This window comes from Heteronotia binoei, chromosome 1 (assembly GCF_032191835.1).
Source record: "Heteronotia binoei isolate CCM8104 ecotype False Entrance Well chromosome 1, APGP_CSIRO_Hbin_v1, whole genome shotgun sequence".
Lineage (NCBI taxonomy): Eukaryota > Metazoa > Chordata > Lepidosauria > Squamata > Gekkonidae > Heteronotia > Heteronotia binoei.
This window is the reverse complement of record NC_083223.1, coordinates 155,184,795-155,203,519: the sequence shown is the minus strand read 5'-3', so window position 1 is coordinate 155,203,519 and position 18,725 is coordinate 155,184,795. Positions and strand designations below refer to the sequence as shown.

The 18,725-nt window shown below is 44.9% G+C and overlaps 1 protein-coding gene across 1 annotated transcript in view; it reads right to left on the bottom strand.

Moving 5' to 3' along the window:
• Positions 1-441: 441 nt before the first annotated feature.
• The window catches only part of DISC1 (DISC1 scaffold protein), a 338,966-nt gene continuing 320,682 nt past the window's right edge, over positions 442-18,725 (bottom strand). Inside the window, 3 exon segments of the mRNA XM_060242917.1 lie at positions 442-679; positions 681-778; positions 8,548-8,665. Coding sequence (XP_060098900.1) covers positions 638-679; positions 681-778; positions 8,548-8,665 — 258 coding nt within the window. The 3' untranslated portion in view covers positions 442-637.

Here is an 18,725-nt window from a genome sequence, read left to right as displayed (position 1 = left end):
AGCATGACTGTAGTTGCTCCTTCTCTTGCACATCACCTCCCTCTTCTTCTCCCCTCCCATTTTTCTAATCTGTGCATTCTTGACTTCTAGTACTGGAGGATACAATACTCCCAATATGCAACCTGTTCTCAAAAAGGTTACAATTTCTCCCTCCCTTTTGTTAAGTGAGGCAGGGCTCCAGTGTCACTGACATGGGACTGGGGCTAAAACTTCTTTGCAAAAGCAACTGTTCCTTAGGTTGTCAGGTAACGAGCTTATGACTCCTGAAAACACAAAATTCTATGTACCCTGTCAGGTGTGTAGAAAAAACAGACTGAGAAGCTCACAGATTTTCATGCCTTTCCTACAAAAATCTCGCTGGGAGGCATAATTTCAGATGCATCCACTTGAGGATTGCACATGGAGAGGTGGACAGGAAGGATGCTCTGCTTTGAAAGCTGGGCCAGTGAATGCGCAACCTGCAATATGTGTCAGGCGAGACCCTGAGGCTCCATTTTCTCTGTAATTGATTTAGTTATCATTAGTTATGCAGAGACAGGAGGAATCCTTGAGGCCTAATAAGAGAGCATTCTGTTCTTGTAAGCAACCCTTGTGACTTAGGCTTCCCCCCTCCGCCTTCCTTCTCATTACTCCTCCTTTAAGTCTTGCTTTCCCGGACACCAGCTGTCACCAAGGAAGTCTGCTGCAGCATCTTCTTCTGCCTCCTTAGCTGGCTGGAGCTGCACCAGCATGGCCTGGAGAGCTTCCTTCACCATCTGGATCTCTCTCTGTAGAGACTGTATATGCTTTATTAAGGAATAAATTGAAAGGTAATTGGCAGCTCCTTTCCCCTCTCCAAATTATTTAATAAGTTGTTGTACTGTGCACAACAGATGGGCATTGCTAGCTAATTGCAGCATCAAGTTCATCCAAATTGCTTGGATTAAATATTAATACATATTTCACACTTGCTTCCTCCTCCCACGTTTTCCTTATGCCTCTAGGTAACAGACAACTTTATGTAGCATTTTTGCTTGAGGGATATGAAATGAGCAGTGTTTTTGATGTTCTTTCTTTTTTACATGGTGCGCATATGTAAGTGTGAATGGCTTTTGTAAATCCCAATGTGTTATACAGAAAGAGTATTGCAGAGGAAATAATCTTAGATTTCAACTTGAGTGGAATATAAATAAACACAAAGAGCTCTCTGTGTCTCTGTGCCAAATTTGCAGGTCATGGATGGCAATTCTGACTAACAGGAGAGCATCTCTGAGTTCACATTAATTGTGCCCTCATATCCAATTTAGGGATGAATTCCCTCTCTCTGTTTTTTTTTTAATCATACTTCAACTGTAGCTTCCCCCATAGAATGAAAAGCTACTCCTTGCCTTTTATGTATGGGGCTAAGCTCACATCTTGAACATATGTGCTTAAAAGTAAACTGTTTTTAATTGAACTTATTTTTTGTTAACAGTGCTAAGAATTTTAGTTATCCTTGAGAATCTTAATTCTGCTGTTGATTAAATCCCTTTAAATGCTAACAAGTTTCATTCTGTTACTTAAGTTGGGCACAAATATTAACCTTCAGCTAGGGAACTTTTTGATAATTATAATGAAAATTTAAAAAATCTTGAGTTGAAAACAAATCTTTGAAAACTTCCTGTGCAACAAGGCCAAAGTATAATTTGTCAGTGATGTACCTACCTTCATTTATCTTTCTTTGGGTGCCTGATACATTAGGAAATGTTGCCTTACCCAAGAACAATGTCAACATGAAAAGATACTTAGGTTATGAAGTGGATAACTCAAAAAAATCCTTTTCTTTAGGAAATAAAGTGACTGGAGGGAATCAGAGTTATGCAAATAACTTCAATGCCAGACTGTCACACACACCAGTCTGAAAAGCCTTTTGGCAGCTTCTGAGCCTATTAAACCTTCCTCAAGATTTCATCTTTTTATGTAATTTACATGCATTTGCTTTAATGTGTGACTCTTCATTTCAAAGTGAACTAATATTTGTTTCAAAAAAACAAAAATCCAAATTTGTCCTAATTTTTAGACATCTTTTTCAATCTAGAGGCAAGATACACAGAAATACGAAACAACATATCTCTGTACTAAACTCTTAAAAATATAATACAAAGTACAAATAAAGGAATCCTTCACGATATCTCAGATGTAGCAAAACCATATTTGAGATTCCCGCAAAGCTGCAGCTTAATCACGAAGCTCTGTAGAAATCATGAATGGCACAGCAGGCCTTTAAGGAATTTGTGAACATGAGCTTTAATTACCCCTTGATATGTATTCTGAGATTACATGTTGGAGCTATTCATCAACATGTATTCTGATAAAGGATTACCAAAGAAGTTTTTGGTACAAAAAAACCAAAAATTATAGCAGGAAAGATAACAAAAGGGCAATTGTATATGAAACAACACATCTTCATAGAGGAGCTGGCTTTTATCCTGTTGCCTGTTGGAAAAGGCACTTCCATCATTGGAAGAGAGGGAGCAGTTTTTGTCAATTTCTTTTCTCACTGCAGACCATCACCATACAAACCAAAACAGAAGGGAGAAAAAAACCCAACCCAAAGAAACAACAAAGTTGGCTACCAAAAGATTTGGCAAGAGAAAATTATGAAAAATTAATTAAAATAAATAAATATATATATTCCAATGTGCACTGAAGCTCTACTTTAAAAACATAGGCACATTTTACCCTTGAAGCAGCAAATATTTGGACTATGAAGTATACAATAATTTGACCACTGAGGAAGACCTTGGAGGCCAAAACACATTTGGCATATATAGTTTAATTTATTTCTCATGATTTTCTCTTACCCATCCTTTGGGTACCCAATTTCATAGACCTTTACCATGCTCAGTAAGCTGTTCATGAGGATCCACTAGAACAGAATAGCCAGTGGGGGAAAAAAATCCATTCAGTGCAAGAGACTCAGCCAGCAGACAAATCTCTCATCAGGACTGGATGGATTACAGTTGCCTTGGACTGTGGTTCTTTTGCAAAAATCGCTACTGCCTAGGGCACTGTGTTTCTCCAGCTTATTTTCATTTTATGGTTTTGTTTTGCATGTAGCTTTAATAGTGGACAAATTAGCCAAAGAATAAAAGTGGTTACTGGATAAGATCATTTGCTTTAAAAAAAACTCTGATGCAACTTTACAAGAATTCTGCATCCATTCCAATATCCCAATAGAAAGGACACATGTATTGCATTAGTTACATGGGAAGGAAGAGGATGAATTTTGAAATTGTCAGAGTTTATCTGTATGCTGATATATGTGAGTGACAGGGACAACCACTCTGTGCTGCTGCTGAAAGAACCACCATAGAGGGAAAGAGAAGCCAGTTCATGTTTTGAGGGGGTGAATTGTGTGGCTTGCTTCCTTCTGTCTCAATTGAATGAAAGCTTCAGAATCATTAATGGAAATATGCTTTTAAGCAAGGTGCAGAAAGAAGTATTTTCTATATGCAAAATTAAAATGGGCAACCCATTTTAAATAAAACAAAAAGGCATTTCACTATTTCTACTAGAAAGTATTTCATGCCCTCAAATTGTCTATCAAACCACAACAGCTAATTAAGACCCCAAATGACTGTGAAATTGCAATATAAAATCCATTTAATTTTACTTGGGAATGCTAGGCCTTTCCTGGCAGGAAAGTAACACCTCTCATCAACTCCTCAGACACCAGCAATGAGTCACCCCTCTGTCTTTAGTTCTTCCAATTAACAATTCAGATTATTTCCATATGTTTACCAGTGATCAACAGTCATTGGCTCTTCTGTGGATTTACTTCACTGTGTCAGGTAGCTATTATTCAACAAATTTATCAGTTGCAAAGAGAGGAGCAAGTTTCCCTCTTCATCTGGTAGTTTGTTCCTCCATCCATCTCCAAATGCAAAGCCTACTGATTAATATTTGCTTTGAGAAGCTACAATATTAAATAAAAATCCCTAGTGGGCCTATGTAAATATTCAGTGCTGAGCATTAGTGCTGGCTTCTGCCTTCATTTGTGTTCTGTATTATTCATACCCTACTAGCAAGCTGGTTGATTCCAATATTCTGTGCCATAAAAAGTTTAATGAACAACAATGACATCTGGGATTTATTTCTTCTAATAGAAGTTTAATTATTAATCAAAGCCACAATGTGTGCTTAAATGTTGGCAGAACTGCTTGACGGCACCAGGAAGTCAGTTCTGAATGAACCTTTAAAACTCTCTCTCTCTCTCTCTCCCCCTCTCATTCATGGAAGAGACAATGGCTACAATTTTCAACTCATTTAAAATCAAAGTACCATGCCTACTTTTGTTGCGATATCACACTCCTGGGACCCACTCTGCCCACATTATTGTGTGATTTACTTGGCATCAGAAAACTTATGGGCATAATTAATACACATCACTTAACACAGTGGATCATTGTTCATAATAACAGCTGGTTCAGACAGTATTTTCACCCACTATCCTGTAATTTCAATCCTCATGAAAGTGATGTATCTGTGTGAGTTGTAGATCTGTTTCTAGGAGAAGCATGTGCTCTGAAACTAGACATTCCTAGGCCGTTTTCGCACTAGCGTTTGCTCCGTCGTAGCGCCCCATTTACCTCCGGATCTTCTCTTGGATTTCGCACATGTTGCTCCGGCACTGCGGCTTGCTCCGGCGCTACAGGGATTTTACGCCGGAGTATGTTTTTCAGCATGTTGCCGGAGTTTCCGAAAACCTCCGGATCCACTCAGCGGAGTTTGCTGTGGGAAATCCATCCACGCCGGATCGACTGCTTTGTGGGCGGCACCCTCTCCCTTTCCGTCCTCCCACCCCATCCACCCCCTTGGCCAATCATCAGCCTTTCGCAGCGCTTCCCCGAAGTGCCGGCGCGGCCATTTTTTTTTTTTAAACTTCACAGTTTTGCGTAATAGCGATATTTCGAAATTAACAAAGGGGAAAAAAAACCCCTCCTGGAATAGTTGCGTTATTTCGCTGTTGCGTTATCCCCGGCCTCTTCTCCCTTTAGGGGCCCCGGTGGGGGGACCGCAGCAGCCCCCCCAGCAGGCCTTTTCCAGCCAGTTCGTTTCGGGTCTAGTTTGGGGAGGGAGAGCGGGAAGGAGGCGGTTTCAGCGGGCCGGAGGAGGGGCCCCGGCAGCTTCGACTCTCCCCAGCTCAAACCCCCCCACTTCACTTCCATTTGCGCCCCGCTTGACCCCGCCGGCTTCCCGCTGCCGCCGCTGCCACCTTGGCAAAGGGAGCCCAGCCGCCCAGAGACATTTGGCGGCGGCGGCGCTTCTCCATTGTTGGGGGGGGGGAATCTAGTGCCGGTGCGGGCCAAAGCGTTCATGTGTGTGTGTTAAAAACGGAATGCCTCCCTCAGCTGTGCCACCAGGATTTCTGGACCTGCACAAAATCGCCATGTATAAAATGGGAAGTTGGAGTCCTGCATTCTTCTCCCTGGCTACATTCCGCTCGGTTAGAAAATAGACGGAGCTCGCTCTTCACACCCGCCACAGAAGGGGAAGGAGAGAATGGGGCGGGGGGGGGGGAGCTCTGGCAGCAGGAATCAGTCAGGTCCCCCGTTGCAAGCGCCAGCCGGAGAGGGGAAAGAGAGCGGAGGAAATCCCAGCTTCGCCACCCGGGAGGGAGCGAAGGGAAGAAGCTGCCACACACACACACACACACACAAACCCCTCGATTTCTCTCTCTTCGTTATTGCGATATTTCGCAACTTCAGAATTGGGGGGGGGGGAATATAGTGCTAGGAATGCTTCTGTTAATACATAAAGGACTGTGGAGGATTCTACAGCTGCAGCCAATCCATGAGCAGCAGCAGCACACGTGATGCGGTTTGTCCACGAAATGAAGGGGAGGGAGCAGCTCGATGTTACGTTAGTACGTTAGTACGTCATTACGCAACCAGACTTGCGCTTAAAAAAAAAAATGATTGACAGGGCATCGAACTCAAGTCGATGCCAGTGGGAAAACGATTTGAGCCGGGGCTTCAGGGAAGGCGACTCCGCAAAGAGTCACTAGTGGGAAAATGAGAAAAATGATCCGGAGATAATTGCGCCGGGGAATAAGGGGAGCAAACGCTAAGTGGGAAAACGGCCCTAGAGTGCTTCCATGTGGGGTATTTTCGTGAGTGGCCCAAAGTATTGCCCCACTTAATTTGCGAGTTTCCACATTACAGTATGCTGAGGGGGAAAAAATCTAAATTGGCTAAGGCATACTACTATAGAAGACCACTGCCATCAGTCGTGGTGACTGCCCTACCCAAAGCTGTACTTTATCTGTTAATTCCATCAGGCATGAAAGATTATTGCACCTAGGCAATCTATTTGCCACCTAGTTTAGTTTAGTCAAAGGGATGTGCACTGGGGGTGTGTGCATGGTATATACTGAACTGAATAAATACCCCCCCCCCAAATGCTTTATCAGTATTATGGAGGTATTTATTCAGATGAATACAGATTAAATAATCTGATTCAACTACCAGAGCCAAGTGAAGGATGAGGTATAAATTCAATTTGCTCCTCCTCCTTTCAAAATAGTCATGCCTGAAAAAAAGTTGATATTATTCTGATTTTATTCAGATGTGGCTAGAAGGCATTTAAGAGGCTATGGTCTCTTTAACTGCCTTCTTAGTTCACTCATGAACTCACTGAGATGTGCTGCCGCAACAGCATGACTCAGTTAATGAAATTCTCCATTATACCCTAGGGGGATGGTCCTCATAGGGTATAATGGAACCAAACAAATTCAGGTTCCCCAAATATCTACCCGACTATTGATACTGGTATTTTGGAATATTGAGGAATACTGATATATTTTAGATCCAATAGGCCCAAATAGGAAAAAATGAATTTTTTGCGCACCTCTAATGTGCACTCAAATATACCCAATCCAAATATATATCCCAAAATATCTTATCAGTATTCTTCAAATATATCCCAATCACAAACATCCTGGAAATATTCAGGAATACCTGGGGCAAAGCTCCAAACTTGAGGGGCGGGAGGCTGCCTTTTGCGGGCATCCCAGGCAAGAGGAGGGAGATGGGCAGAATTCACAGGCAAATGAGATCACACATTAGGGGGAGCTTGCAAATCTGGTTCTGCTGAGATTCTCTGGTTTGACACTGGCTTTGTTGGACTTGCACTGTCACTTGGGCCCTGGGTTCTGCTTGGGTTTTGTAGTTTGACACTGGTTCTGTTGGACTGGAGGGGACTGCTTTCCCTTGTTTCAGTTTGTTTGACTTGGATTCTCTGGTTCGACATTGGTTGTGTTTGCATTGGGAGGCTTTAGGCCAGTATGGTTTGCTCTTATGTGTTTGGCTATTCTTTGCCCTGGAGAAAGCATTTAACTTTTTCCAACAGGAAACAACGGAGGATGCCGAGGGGCACCTTGTTCAGGGGCCCATAAAATTGGACCTCATAGTCCAATTCACTTGAAATTGTGGGGAGTCCTTAGAAGACAGGCAGCTCTAGAGCTGCTGCAATTAAGGGCTTTTCAGACAGGGTTTGCTAACATGTCCCAATGAATAAAATCACCTTTTCTTGCTCACTTCTATGTCTATGATCTTTCCACATCCCTCTCTTTCTCTCTCTTCTCAACTTGTCTTGCATTTGTGACAATGAATTTCTTTATACATTCCATAGAAGAATTCTGGAGAAAAAAGAGTGATTTCCCCTGCCCTTAAAAAATTACACCTTTCCATTTAGGCAGGCTTGGCAGACAGCTGCAGGTTCAAGCACCTGTTTCTTTATTCAAAGGATTTCATCTTGAATGGAACCAAACACTGCAGTGTGCAGATAAAATTGCTGAATAATATGTCCTGAAAAGTACTTATTGAATATTTTAAGAGGAAAATATCTTGCCAAGATTATATACCCTATTTTACTTGAAGATGATAATTAAGTAAGATGATAATTTCTCTGAATGCAGAGTTCTGTGCGCTCACATTTTTTTTATCGTGAAAATATTATAAACATTTCAGGTTAGATCAAGATAATCTAGTAACCACTTTAAAGGTAGTTCTTCGGGTCAGCCATCATCCCCCCCCCCAATGAAATTACACTTATGTTGTCAAGAATGTGGACTATGTAGTCCAACATACTATCTCATACATTGGCCAACCAGTTACTCTGGAGTGGGGGGGACACAAGGGCATAGAGGCCAAGGCATTACCTTGATATTAACTCCTGGCACTGGTATGCAGGTTTACTGCCTCTGAATGTGGAGGTTCCATTCTGTCACCATGGCTACTAGCTGCTGCTAAGCCCATCCACCATGAATCTGTCTAATCTTCTTTTGAAGCCATGTATGCCAGTGGCCATCACTCCTTATGTAAAAAAATATTTCCTTGTGTCCACCCTGAATCAACTTCATTGGATGCCCTTGAGTTCTAGTATTTTGGGAAAGGGAGGAAAATTTCATCCATGGCTTTGGAGACGACAACTCAAAAATGTATGAACTTACTTCTCTTTAGCAGGATCAACACAATGTCAATTTCAGAAATGTATCAGTGAAACAAAATGAATCGCAAAGGATATGACTAAGGTTTTCATCACAGCTGCAGATTGCTATCTGAAGTTGATCTTCAAGATGCAACAATTTCTCACTAATTTGTTCACATTTTTCTTCAAGTTCTGTAGAAAGTACAGGGGATTCCTATAAGCAAAAGCAGACAAAAATAAAGAAAGTTTATATTCTTCTGATTGTTATTAGCATTATATTTACATGATAGTTGTAGGCTGTAGCCCTGGCTCTCTAACAGCAGGGCTGCCCCTATCATATAGAACTTGGGGGCCAATTTTAAGAGCAGATATAGTACACAGTTTAAGGAAGATGAAACATCTTCCTAACCCAGAGCTTACCTCCAGTCTACTGCCTAGGCACTTTTACCTCAGTTGGCTCTGTGCCCAGCTAGGTAAAAGTACATGGACAACAAGATAGTTATGGAACAACAAAGATTCCATACCCTGCACACTGTTAAGACTGGGCTCACATCTCCACTTCATTGCATCAGGAGGAGAGGTCAGCTGCAATTACATTAGTTTCAGCCTCTAGCAATGGGATATATTCAGTTCTCACTGAGGTGACATATTTGTATCAGAACTGAAACCACTTCCAAGTCAAGATCCATGTTAAAAAGAAGCTGTTCGCAGGGAGGGGGGGGGTTTGTGCCACAGTGGTGGTGCACACAGGGTTTAATCCTTTTCCCTTCTGCTATTTGACTGACAGGAATTGCCCCTACCCCCACCAAGACTGCTATTAAGAAAAGGACAAATACAAATTTGTGATCCACCTGGAAAAAATATAGCCATGAATTACAGCTTGACACCCTATTTTCATTATACTGGGCAGGTAGCAAAAAGGAGATGGTGATTATTATTATTTGTTGGTGTTCAGTTGCACAGTCAAGTCTCACTCTTTGCGACCCCGTGGACAAAGTAACACCAGGCAGTTCTGTCTTCCACCATCTTCCGAAGTCTGCTCAAATTCATGTTTGTTACATCAGTAACGCTGTCCAGCCATCTCATCTTTTGCTGTCCCCTTCTTCTTTTGCCTCCTGTCTTTCCCAGCATCAGGATCTTCTCCAGTGAGTGCTCCCTTCTCATTTGGTAGCCAAAGTATTTGAGCTTCAGCTTCAGCATCTGACCTTCCAGGGAACAGTCAGCGTTGATTTCCCTCAGGACTGACTGATTTGATCTTCTTGCAGTCCAAGGGACTCTCAAGATTCTTCTCCAGCACCACAGCTCAAAAGCATCTATTCTTTTGCGCTCGGCTTTCCTTATGGTCCAGCTCTCACAGCCATACATTACTACTAGGAATACCATTGCTTTGACTATACGGACTTTTGTTGGCAGGGTGATGTCTCTACTTTTTATTATACTGCCCAAGTTCGCCATAGCTGTCCTCCCAACGTCTTTTAATTTCATGGCTACAGTCACCATCTGCAGTGATCTTGGATCCCAGAAATGTGAAGTGAAGCCTGTTTCTCCTAAAACAATTTTATTTTTGCTCTTCAGTCAGGCTAGCTAGCTTCAATTACCTGCTGAGGCAGTGAGTGTACTCATGAGGAGACCAGCTCAAGGTAGCCCGACTCTCCTGTGGCAACTCTATTGTATATACCAGCCTCGCTCCATTGAGCGCATTACTGATAATACAAGGTCTGTACTTCCGGAGAGTCACTCCAACTGGTGCACATACTCCGAAGGCAAGACTAAGTGCTATCCTACGTGTGTGTGGGTGTAATGTACAAGAAATGAGGGCGAGAAGTGAGGATGGGGGCCTATCCGTTCCTAAACAGCAACCTAGCCTGATATCTTTCCCAACCCTCGATAGACGCATTGAGTAGGCCAATTGGGATGGTGGGCTTCACGTGATTCTCCCTTTGCTTTCCAGTCAAGCTCAGCCCCTATACAGGTGGTATCTGGCCCTCTGGGTGCGGCTGGAGAATCAGTGCTGAATGATAGAGCGGGAGCAGCCCCCCCCCACGAGGTATAGAATGCTCTTCTAGAGTCAATCACACAGTTCTCATTTGCTCATTCACAATCACTCAAGCCTAACAGGGTAAGTTCTCAAAGAAGTATCCTTCCATGTCTGGCTGCCAGAAAACACGTGTGTCGACTCCCGTGTGTTCTGACGATCAGTGTTTTGCCAACACTTTCTCCACCAATATCTGTTAAGCCAATTGCCCTAAAAATAGGATTTGGGGGAATTTAGAGTGGAGGGCAATCAGCCTTTCAGTGAGATCCAAAACCTATTTATACAGAAGGTGTCTGCTTTGGAAGTTACCCAATAACGAGGCAATATAATATAATAATTAAGGGATTTTATTATAGAATAAAGGCAAACATACAAGGATTTAAAGTCACAAAACACACATACAGTCCTAATAAAGATAGGGTTGAAATAGTCAGGGGTAAACACAAGGATTGACAAACAGGGTAATAATTACCTATCGTAGTCTTCGAGGAAGGCTTCAATGGCAATGAAAAAGGAGATGGGGGATGGACCCTCAACAGATAAGATATCGGGGGTGTATCTAACAGCGGAGTGTGTGGTACTGTCAGATGCACACATGTGGTATGTAGGGCCGGAGCTTATAAGGTCTTCCTTAAGCCCTTAGGAGGTGCAGGGGCGGATGACAAGTGGTCAGATGATACATGATGCTGACCCACATGGTACATTAGCTCAGAAAAGGGGAGGCTCCGAAGTGGCCATAGGGGCTGGACTTGTGTGGTGGCCAGTCTATTCTGGGTACCTGATTGATTGCCCATATTCAGCCAATGAGCAGACATGGCCCTGGTTACCTGACTGGGTTTCCAGGTAACAATGGGAAAGGGGGAGGCTCCAGTGTGACAGTTAGGGCAAGGCATGGGTGGAGGTATTGTAATGTAATGTAATGTAAAATTTTATTTATATCCCGCCCTCCCCCGCCGAAGCAGGCTCAGGGCGGCTAACAGCATTTCAAGTAAACAATATAGTATTAAAAACGTTAAATTCACATTAAAATTCACATTAAAATCAATCAATAATTAAAACATTCCTAAATCAACACTGGCGGTAACCGTTATTAATCTGGCGGTAAACATTAATTCAGTTATTGGTGAACGCCTGTTTGAAGAGGGCGGTCTTGCAGGCCCTGCGGAACTGGTCTAAGTTCTGCAGGGCCCGCACCTCCTCTGGGAGTTTGTTCCAGACTTGTGGGGCCGCAACGGAAAAGGCCCGAGTGCGGGTGCTTTGAAGTTTGGCTTCTTTTGGCCCAGGGATATTCAGTCTGCTTTTCCCCACTGACCTCAGTGCTCTCTGGGGCTCATATGGGGAGAGACGGTCCCTCAGGTAGGTCGGTCCTTGGCCATATAGGGCTTTAAAGGTTATGACCAGCACTTTGTACTGGATCTGGTATACGATTGGCAGCCAGTGCAGTCCGCGCAGCCCCGGCCGTATGTGCTCCCATCTTGGGAGACCAAGTAACAGCCTGGCCGCCGCGTTCTGCACTAGCTGCAGCTCCCGGGTCCGGTACAGAGGCAGCCCCATGTAGAGAGCGTTACAGTAGTCCAGTCTTGAGGTGACCGTCACGTGGATCACCATTGCTAGGTCCTGACGCTCTAGGAAAGGGGCCAACTGCCTCGCCCGCCTCAGGTGGAAGAATGCTGATTTGGCAGTGGCTATTATCTGGGCCTCCATTGATAATGAAGGCTCCAGTAAGACGCCCAGGCTCTTTACCCGCTGCGCCGTCTTCAGCGGCGCCCCGTCAAAGGCTGGGAGAGATATTTCCTTCCCCAGAGTGCCACGACCCACATGGAGTGTTAGCCGAAATGCCCTCAAAACGAGGTTGGGGAATTAGTTAGGTGGACACCCGGCTTAATAGGAATCTTTTTACCAAATGTATACCAGGCTCAACCATCCAGATAGTGAATGCTCAATAAAATGGACTCTAATTTAATAAAACCAATTGTAATTTATTTGGAATAATAGTTCTTTCACACAAGATAAAAATACAAAGCAATCACACATTCACACAGACCTAAGAAATAAAGATAGATTGATAGGGGTACATATATGGGTAGACAAACAGGGTAATATTTACCATCGTAGTCTTCCAGGAAGGTTTCCAATGGCGACATAAGAGGACAGGGGAAATGGACCCAAAACTGTGGCCAGAATTGGGGATGGATCTAGACAGCGGAACTGGGATACTGTTAGATGCACACACGAGTGGAGTTGGGTCAGAGGTTAAATAGACTCTCTTAGACCCCTTAGGTGCTGGGAGGTCTTGGGGAGGAGCAGGGGGAGGCTCTGTGATGACCAAGGAGGCTGGACATTAGCAGAGCCAATGGTGAGTTCTTTGGTGACATCCAATTGGATGCCAGTTTGGACCAATGAACTTCACCTTAGTCCGGTGAACCTGGAAATTTCCAAGCTGCAATGTTGCCTGGGGCGGCGCCAAGGTATTAGACTGGGGTGAGAATGGGAATGGCTGGATACTTAAGTTTAAATGGGATTATCTGGGAAGGTGACAATAGGGAATCAAATACTGGCCTAGGTATCCCCGGTGTAGACAAAAGAGTTGACAATGACAGGAGATGTTCTTCTTCTTATCCCATCATCTTATGGGCAGGAAACATTGTTTAAGGTTCTGCTAAACAATCAGGACTAACAGTTGGGCTATTAATCCATTCATGAGGCAAATGGGTTGCTTGCAGGCAAAGGGTGACACAGGGTGGGTGATCTTCCCACTAAGAAGGAATGGTGTCCAGCCTGGCAGGGTATGCTTGGATCAGGAAAGCAAGATGGATTCTGGTGGTGTTAAGCCTTTGGTTCATGGAAGCAGGCTGGAAACATGGTGGCCTGGCTTCTTCCACTGCAGTGGCCAAGACTGGGCACACAAGGAGCAGCTGGAGCATGTCTGTAGTTCTGGCTAACACCCTTCAGAGATGTAGAATGCTGCTGCAAAGCTGAGGCTTATAGTATCCACATGAGCCTTAGAAACCGTGGGCAAAGTCCACTTCTTAGAGCAGATGTGTGAGAGTCAAAACTCCAGGCACCCTGGCAACCATACTGGTGATCACGATGCCCATATGTATGAAAAGTAGGGGGCTTTTCCTCACAGGAGAACCTCTGTCTTCGCTGGATTTAACTTCAGCCCACTCAGTCTAAGCCACGTTGCAACAGCTTGCAAAGCCCGGTCCAGGTTCCCCAAGGCGGAGGCGGGCCGGCCGTCCATTAGTAGATAGAGCTGGGTGTCATCTGCATATTGATGGCAACCCAGCCCAAATCTCCGGGCAATCTGGGCGAGGGGGCGCATATAGATGTTGAATAACATCGGGGAGAGAACTGCTCCCTGGGGCACCCCACAGTCTAGTGTGCGCCTCTGGGATCGCTCACCCCCAATCACCACCCTCTGTCCCCGACCCATGAGGAAGGAGGAAAGCCATTGTAAGGCCAGCCCCTCAACCCCTATGTCGGCGAGACGGTGGATCAGCAACCGATGGTCGACTGTATCAAATGCAGCCGACAAATCTAATAACATCAGTATTGCCGCACCGCCTCGATCCAGTTGCCGCTGGAGGTCATCCACCAAGGCGACCAGGACCGTCTCCGTCCCGTGGCCCGGTTGGAAGCCAGACTGGCACGGGTCTAAGACAGAAGCGTCATCTAGAAATTGGGTGGAGGTAATTAAACAAGCTATCCAAACTTATCCAAAGGTGACAATAGGGAGCCAAATTGCTAACTAAGGTGACACCCGATTTATATAATAACTATGGCTCTGAGTGAAGCTGTTCTTCCTCTTCTTTACTCCTCTGCTGGCACCATCTTTTCTCTTGGGTTCCGTTGGACAAAAGCTTAGGCAGTCTGGCAGGATCTACGCCTAAAATAAGCTCGATTGCCTTATGCAGAAGTAACAGCTGTTGAGTACGTGAGCCTCTTGCTTTGCTGTCTTGGAGTCTGGCACTGCAGGAAGATGGTCGCTGATGATGTTAGCCTACCAACATGGCTTTCATGGTCAAGGCTGGAAACCGCTTGCCCAGACAGTTCCTGGCGGCGCAACTTCTTCCACTTCAACGGCCGAGATGGTGCACGCACGGAGCGGCTGGAAACCCATCTGTACTTCTGGCTAGCATTTTTCCAGAGATATAGAGTGCTGTTGTAATGCTGAGCCTGTTAGTATTCACATAAGTCTCTTATAAAATGGTAGATAAAACCCACGTTTCACAGCAGATGTGAGTTGAATCTCCAGGCACCCTGGCAACCAAATGGGTGATTACGATGTCCATATATAACTGAAATTAGGGGTCTCTTGCTCACAAGTGCTTGTAGAGAAAAAGTTAGGAAAGCTAAAGCTTGTCAAGAGTCTTCCCCAAACTGTATCCTCTTGTCATATAACAACTTGTCATTGTTGTGAGATGACCTTGAGTGCTTTTGCAGCTGTTGAGTGAGACAGCCTGTATTTCAGTCTGAAATATGTAATTGTTGCTTTGCTTTGGCTTTAGCTAGCCAGCGCATCCCCAATACTTATCTCAGCAGCTTGTTAATATGGCAACCAAGCTTGGGCTGGAGGAGACCGAAGGAGATATTAGATATTGCACCTGAACTGGAGTAGCGGGGGAAGGTGGATGTAGAATACCCACCAAATGTGCCACTGCTTTTTGCCGCACTTTGCTTGAAATAATAACGGCCCACCAAGGGTATATAGGTGGTGCCTCTGAGCTGGAACCCCTGTTTCAGCAACTCTTTGTATTGCCTTAAGATGCTTGGAATAAACGTCTGAATTCACCGTCTGCATGTTCCTTGACTCTGGGGCCTGACAAAGCTCAGTATGAGCTTAGGCTGGCCAAAGATGCTAAGAACAACAAAAAAGGATTCTTTTCTTATGTTCAGGGTAAGAAAAAGAGCAAGGACATTGTAAACCCATTGCAAGGGCAGGAAAGTGAAATTGTAACAGGTAATGAAGAGAGGGCGGAACTGCTCAATTCCTACTTTTCCTCAGTCTTCTCTTCTGAAGGAAACGGTCCTCAACATGGCAAACACAGAACATATAAGGAGGTTATGAAGTTCCAACTTAGGATCAGCGTAAGAGTAGTACATAAACACCTAGTATCTTTAAATGAAACTAAGTCCTCAGGGCCAGATGAATTGCATCCAAGGGTTCTAAAAGAACTTGCAGATGTAATTTCTGAGCCTCTGGCTATTATTTTTGAGAATTCTTGGAGAACAGGAGAGGTGCCAGGAGGGTAGAGGTGGGCAAATGTTGTCCCCATCTTCAAGAAGGGGAAAAAGAGGATCCAGGTAACTACCGACCCGTCAGCTTGACGTCTATACCTGGAAAAGTTTTAGAACAAATCATCAAACAGTCGGTCCTGGCACATTTAGAAAGAATGGATATGATTACTAAGAGCCAGCATGGGTTTCTCAAGAACAAGTCATGTCAGACTAACCTGATCTCTTTTTTTTAGAAAGTGACTACCTTGCTGGATTAGGGGAATGCTGTAGACAAGAGTTTATCTTGATTTCAGTAAGGCTTTTCATAAAGTTCTACATACTATCCTTGTTGACAAGTTGGTAAAATGTGGTTTGGATCCTGTTACTGTTAGGTGGATATATAATGGTTCCTCATCCTCTTGGACAGGAGTGACAAGTGGAGTGCCTCAAGGATCTGTCCTGGGACCTTTTTTGTTCAACATCTTTATAAATGATTTGGATGAAGGAATAGAAAGAATGTGTCAAGCATGCATATTTCTGTGTGCCATGATGGTCCATAAGACAAAGAGCAGAATACCAACCTCACCTGCTCCCCCCTCTTTTACAACCTAAGGGCAAATAATAAATCCATCTGGCCCAAGAATGTTTAGGTTAGCCTTGCTAGAAACAGTGCGATGCATCTCTCCCCCAGATTCACACAGCCAGGTCTTATCTGCTCTCAGAGAAAGTGTGAGAAAGGGAGATGTTTTTAATAGCCTACATTTCTTAGTAATAAAAGAGCTACTGTGAACCGGTGACTCAAATTGCATCTGTATGTTATCCTTTGAAGCTATCCTATAAAGTAACTATGTAAGTCTGTATATGTCATTACTTCCAAGGATTCTGTCCTTGATAAAGCTATGGAGTTTCTACAATAAAGCAACTTTTGATTCAATAACAGAAGACTGATTATTAAGAAATATTGATGCTTGACAATTTGGAAGTAATCTTACTTGGGGACGTAACCGAACTGGCAACTTTTTGACCATATGGCGGAGAGAGCTCCAGACAACGGAAAAGTTCCCAACACTCCAGAGCGACCACTGGGTGAGGAACGAGGAGACGGTGCTGACCCGAAAAACCCTCCGTGGCACATCCTCGATGCCAGGAGAGCGGCAGGGAGAGGGTCTCCACTGCACATACAGCGGTTATTCATCACTTCCAAAGTGTGGGTTCCCAGAAAGTCCACCACCTTAATGGACAAAGCACCAGCTTGGAGAGAAGCAATCCTGGCACTACCCTCAATGCGTTCGAGAATGGGGGAAGACAGCGACCAGGGCACTTCGGAGGCGAGTGGCCAGGAAGACAGAGAGTGGCCATGCCCCGACCCAGACGAAGAGGAGGAGGAAGAGCAAAACCCCGACGCTCGGGACTTCCTCCAAATGATGAGATTTGAGATGGCAGAAATGGCCAAGGGGCTGTGAGATGAAATGCAAACCAATGCTACCTTCATGGTCCAAGAGGTGAGGAGGCAGTTGGAGAGGGCGTGACAACCACCAGACCCAAGAGGAAGACTGCTACCTCCACTGCCACCCCCAGTGTTACAACAACCCCGACCACCGTCACCGCTTCCACTACCCTGCAGCTATGGAAGGGGCTGAGAGCTAGATGCCACCTTTGACGGGGACCCCGAAGAGGTGGAGTATTTCTCAATACAAGCGAATAGCTTCATGCATTACTGGGGGAACACCTTCCCCGATGAATTCAGCAGAGTGGATTATTTGGGATTGAAGCTGAAGGGGGCAGCCAAGCGGTGGTATGTGAGTCTGTACGAAACCAGGAGCCCCAAGTTAGACAATGTAGCAGCATTCCTACAAGCCCTACTGACCCAGTACGAAGACCCCCTACAGGAAACAAGAGCCCTTACCGCACTGAGAGACCTACAACAAGGGTCTAAAGCAGTAAGAGAATACGCGGCCGAATTCAGAGCCAATGCGGCCAAAGTATGGGGGTGGAATGAGCCGATGGAAGATAGAACAGTTCCAGCGAGGCCTAAATGCAAGTGTACTGGATCGAGCCCTTCAGAAACCTCGCCCTACCACGCTGGTGCAATAGCAGGCAAAGTTGAAACTAACATGAAGCGAGTGGCTCTCCAGCGTCAACAGCAGCAAGGGGGTAAGGGGGGACATGAGTCTTGGTCGGGGGCAAAACCCAAAGGGAAGAAGGCAAGCCAGGCTGGGGGAGCTACCAAACTGGCTACCCCCAGACATTGCTTTCGGTGTGGCGATCAAAACCACCTGGCAGCCAATTGCCTGGAACGATCTCAAGGCCCCCCCTCACTCTGAAGACCAGCGCACCCAAGGCAAAGAAAGCAGAAGGACGAGTGAAGGAGTCCATAAAAGGGAGCTCTGTGTCAGCGACTTCTCGAGAGGAGGAAATTATCGTGGTAGATGAGTTGGGAGAAGATGCCTGGGAAGACGAGCCGGTGGGAAATGGGGACGACCTGCACTGAGAGGTGTCGAGCAGCAGGTCGTGGAATTAACGGCACCATTAAGGGTGAGAATAACGGGGACTTTGTTTTTCACCCCATTGACTTTGTTAAACCCTAGTCTAAAATGATTTATACATGCGCGAGCCCTGCTCCATTTTGGGTGCACTAGAGACATAATCACACCCAAGTTAGTGGAAGCCCTTGGGCTCCCTAAGAGTCAGTTACCGCACCCCATACAGTTCGAGCAAATGGATGGAACGATAACGAGAGGGGAACCATGTACAGAACAAACCCAAGTGCCAATGGGAATAGAAAACCATTGGGACACTAATTATTTGTAATAGCTCCATCATCGTCCTTTGACATTGTATTAGGAGCAGGACGGCTGGCAAAGCACGAACTCGACATAAGGTGGAGAGATCAGATTATAGATTTTAGAGACAGAAGGTGTGAGCACCACCACTGGAATGTGGATTGGGGCTTGGAACCACCCCCAAGGAACGAAAAACTGTGTTTAACCATAAAAGAAGTGAGATCAATCCCCAGGGA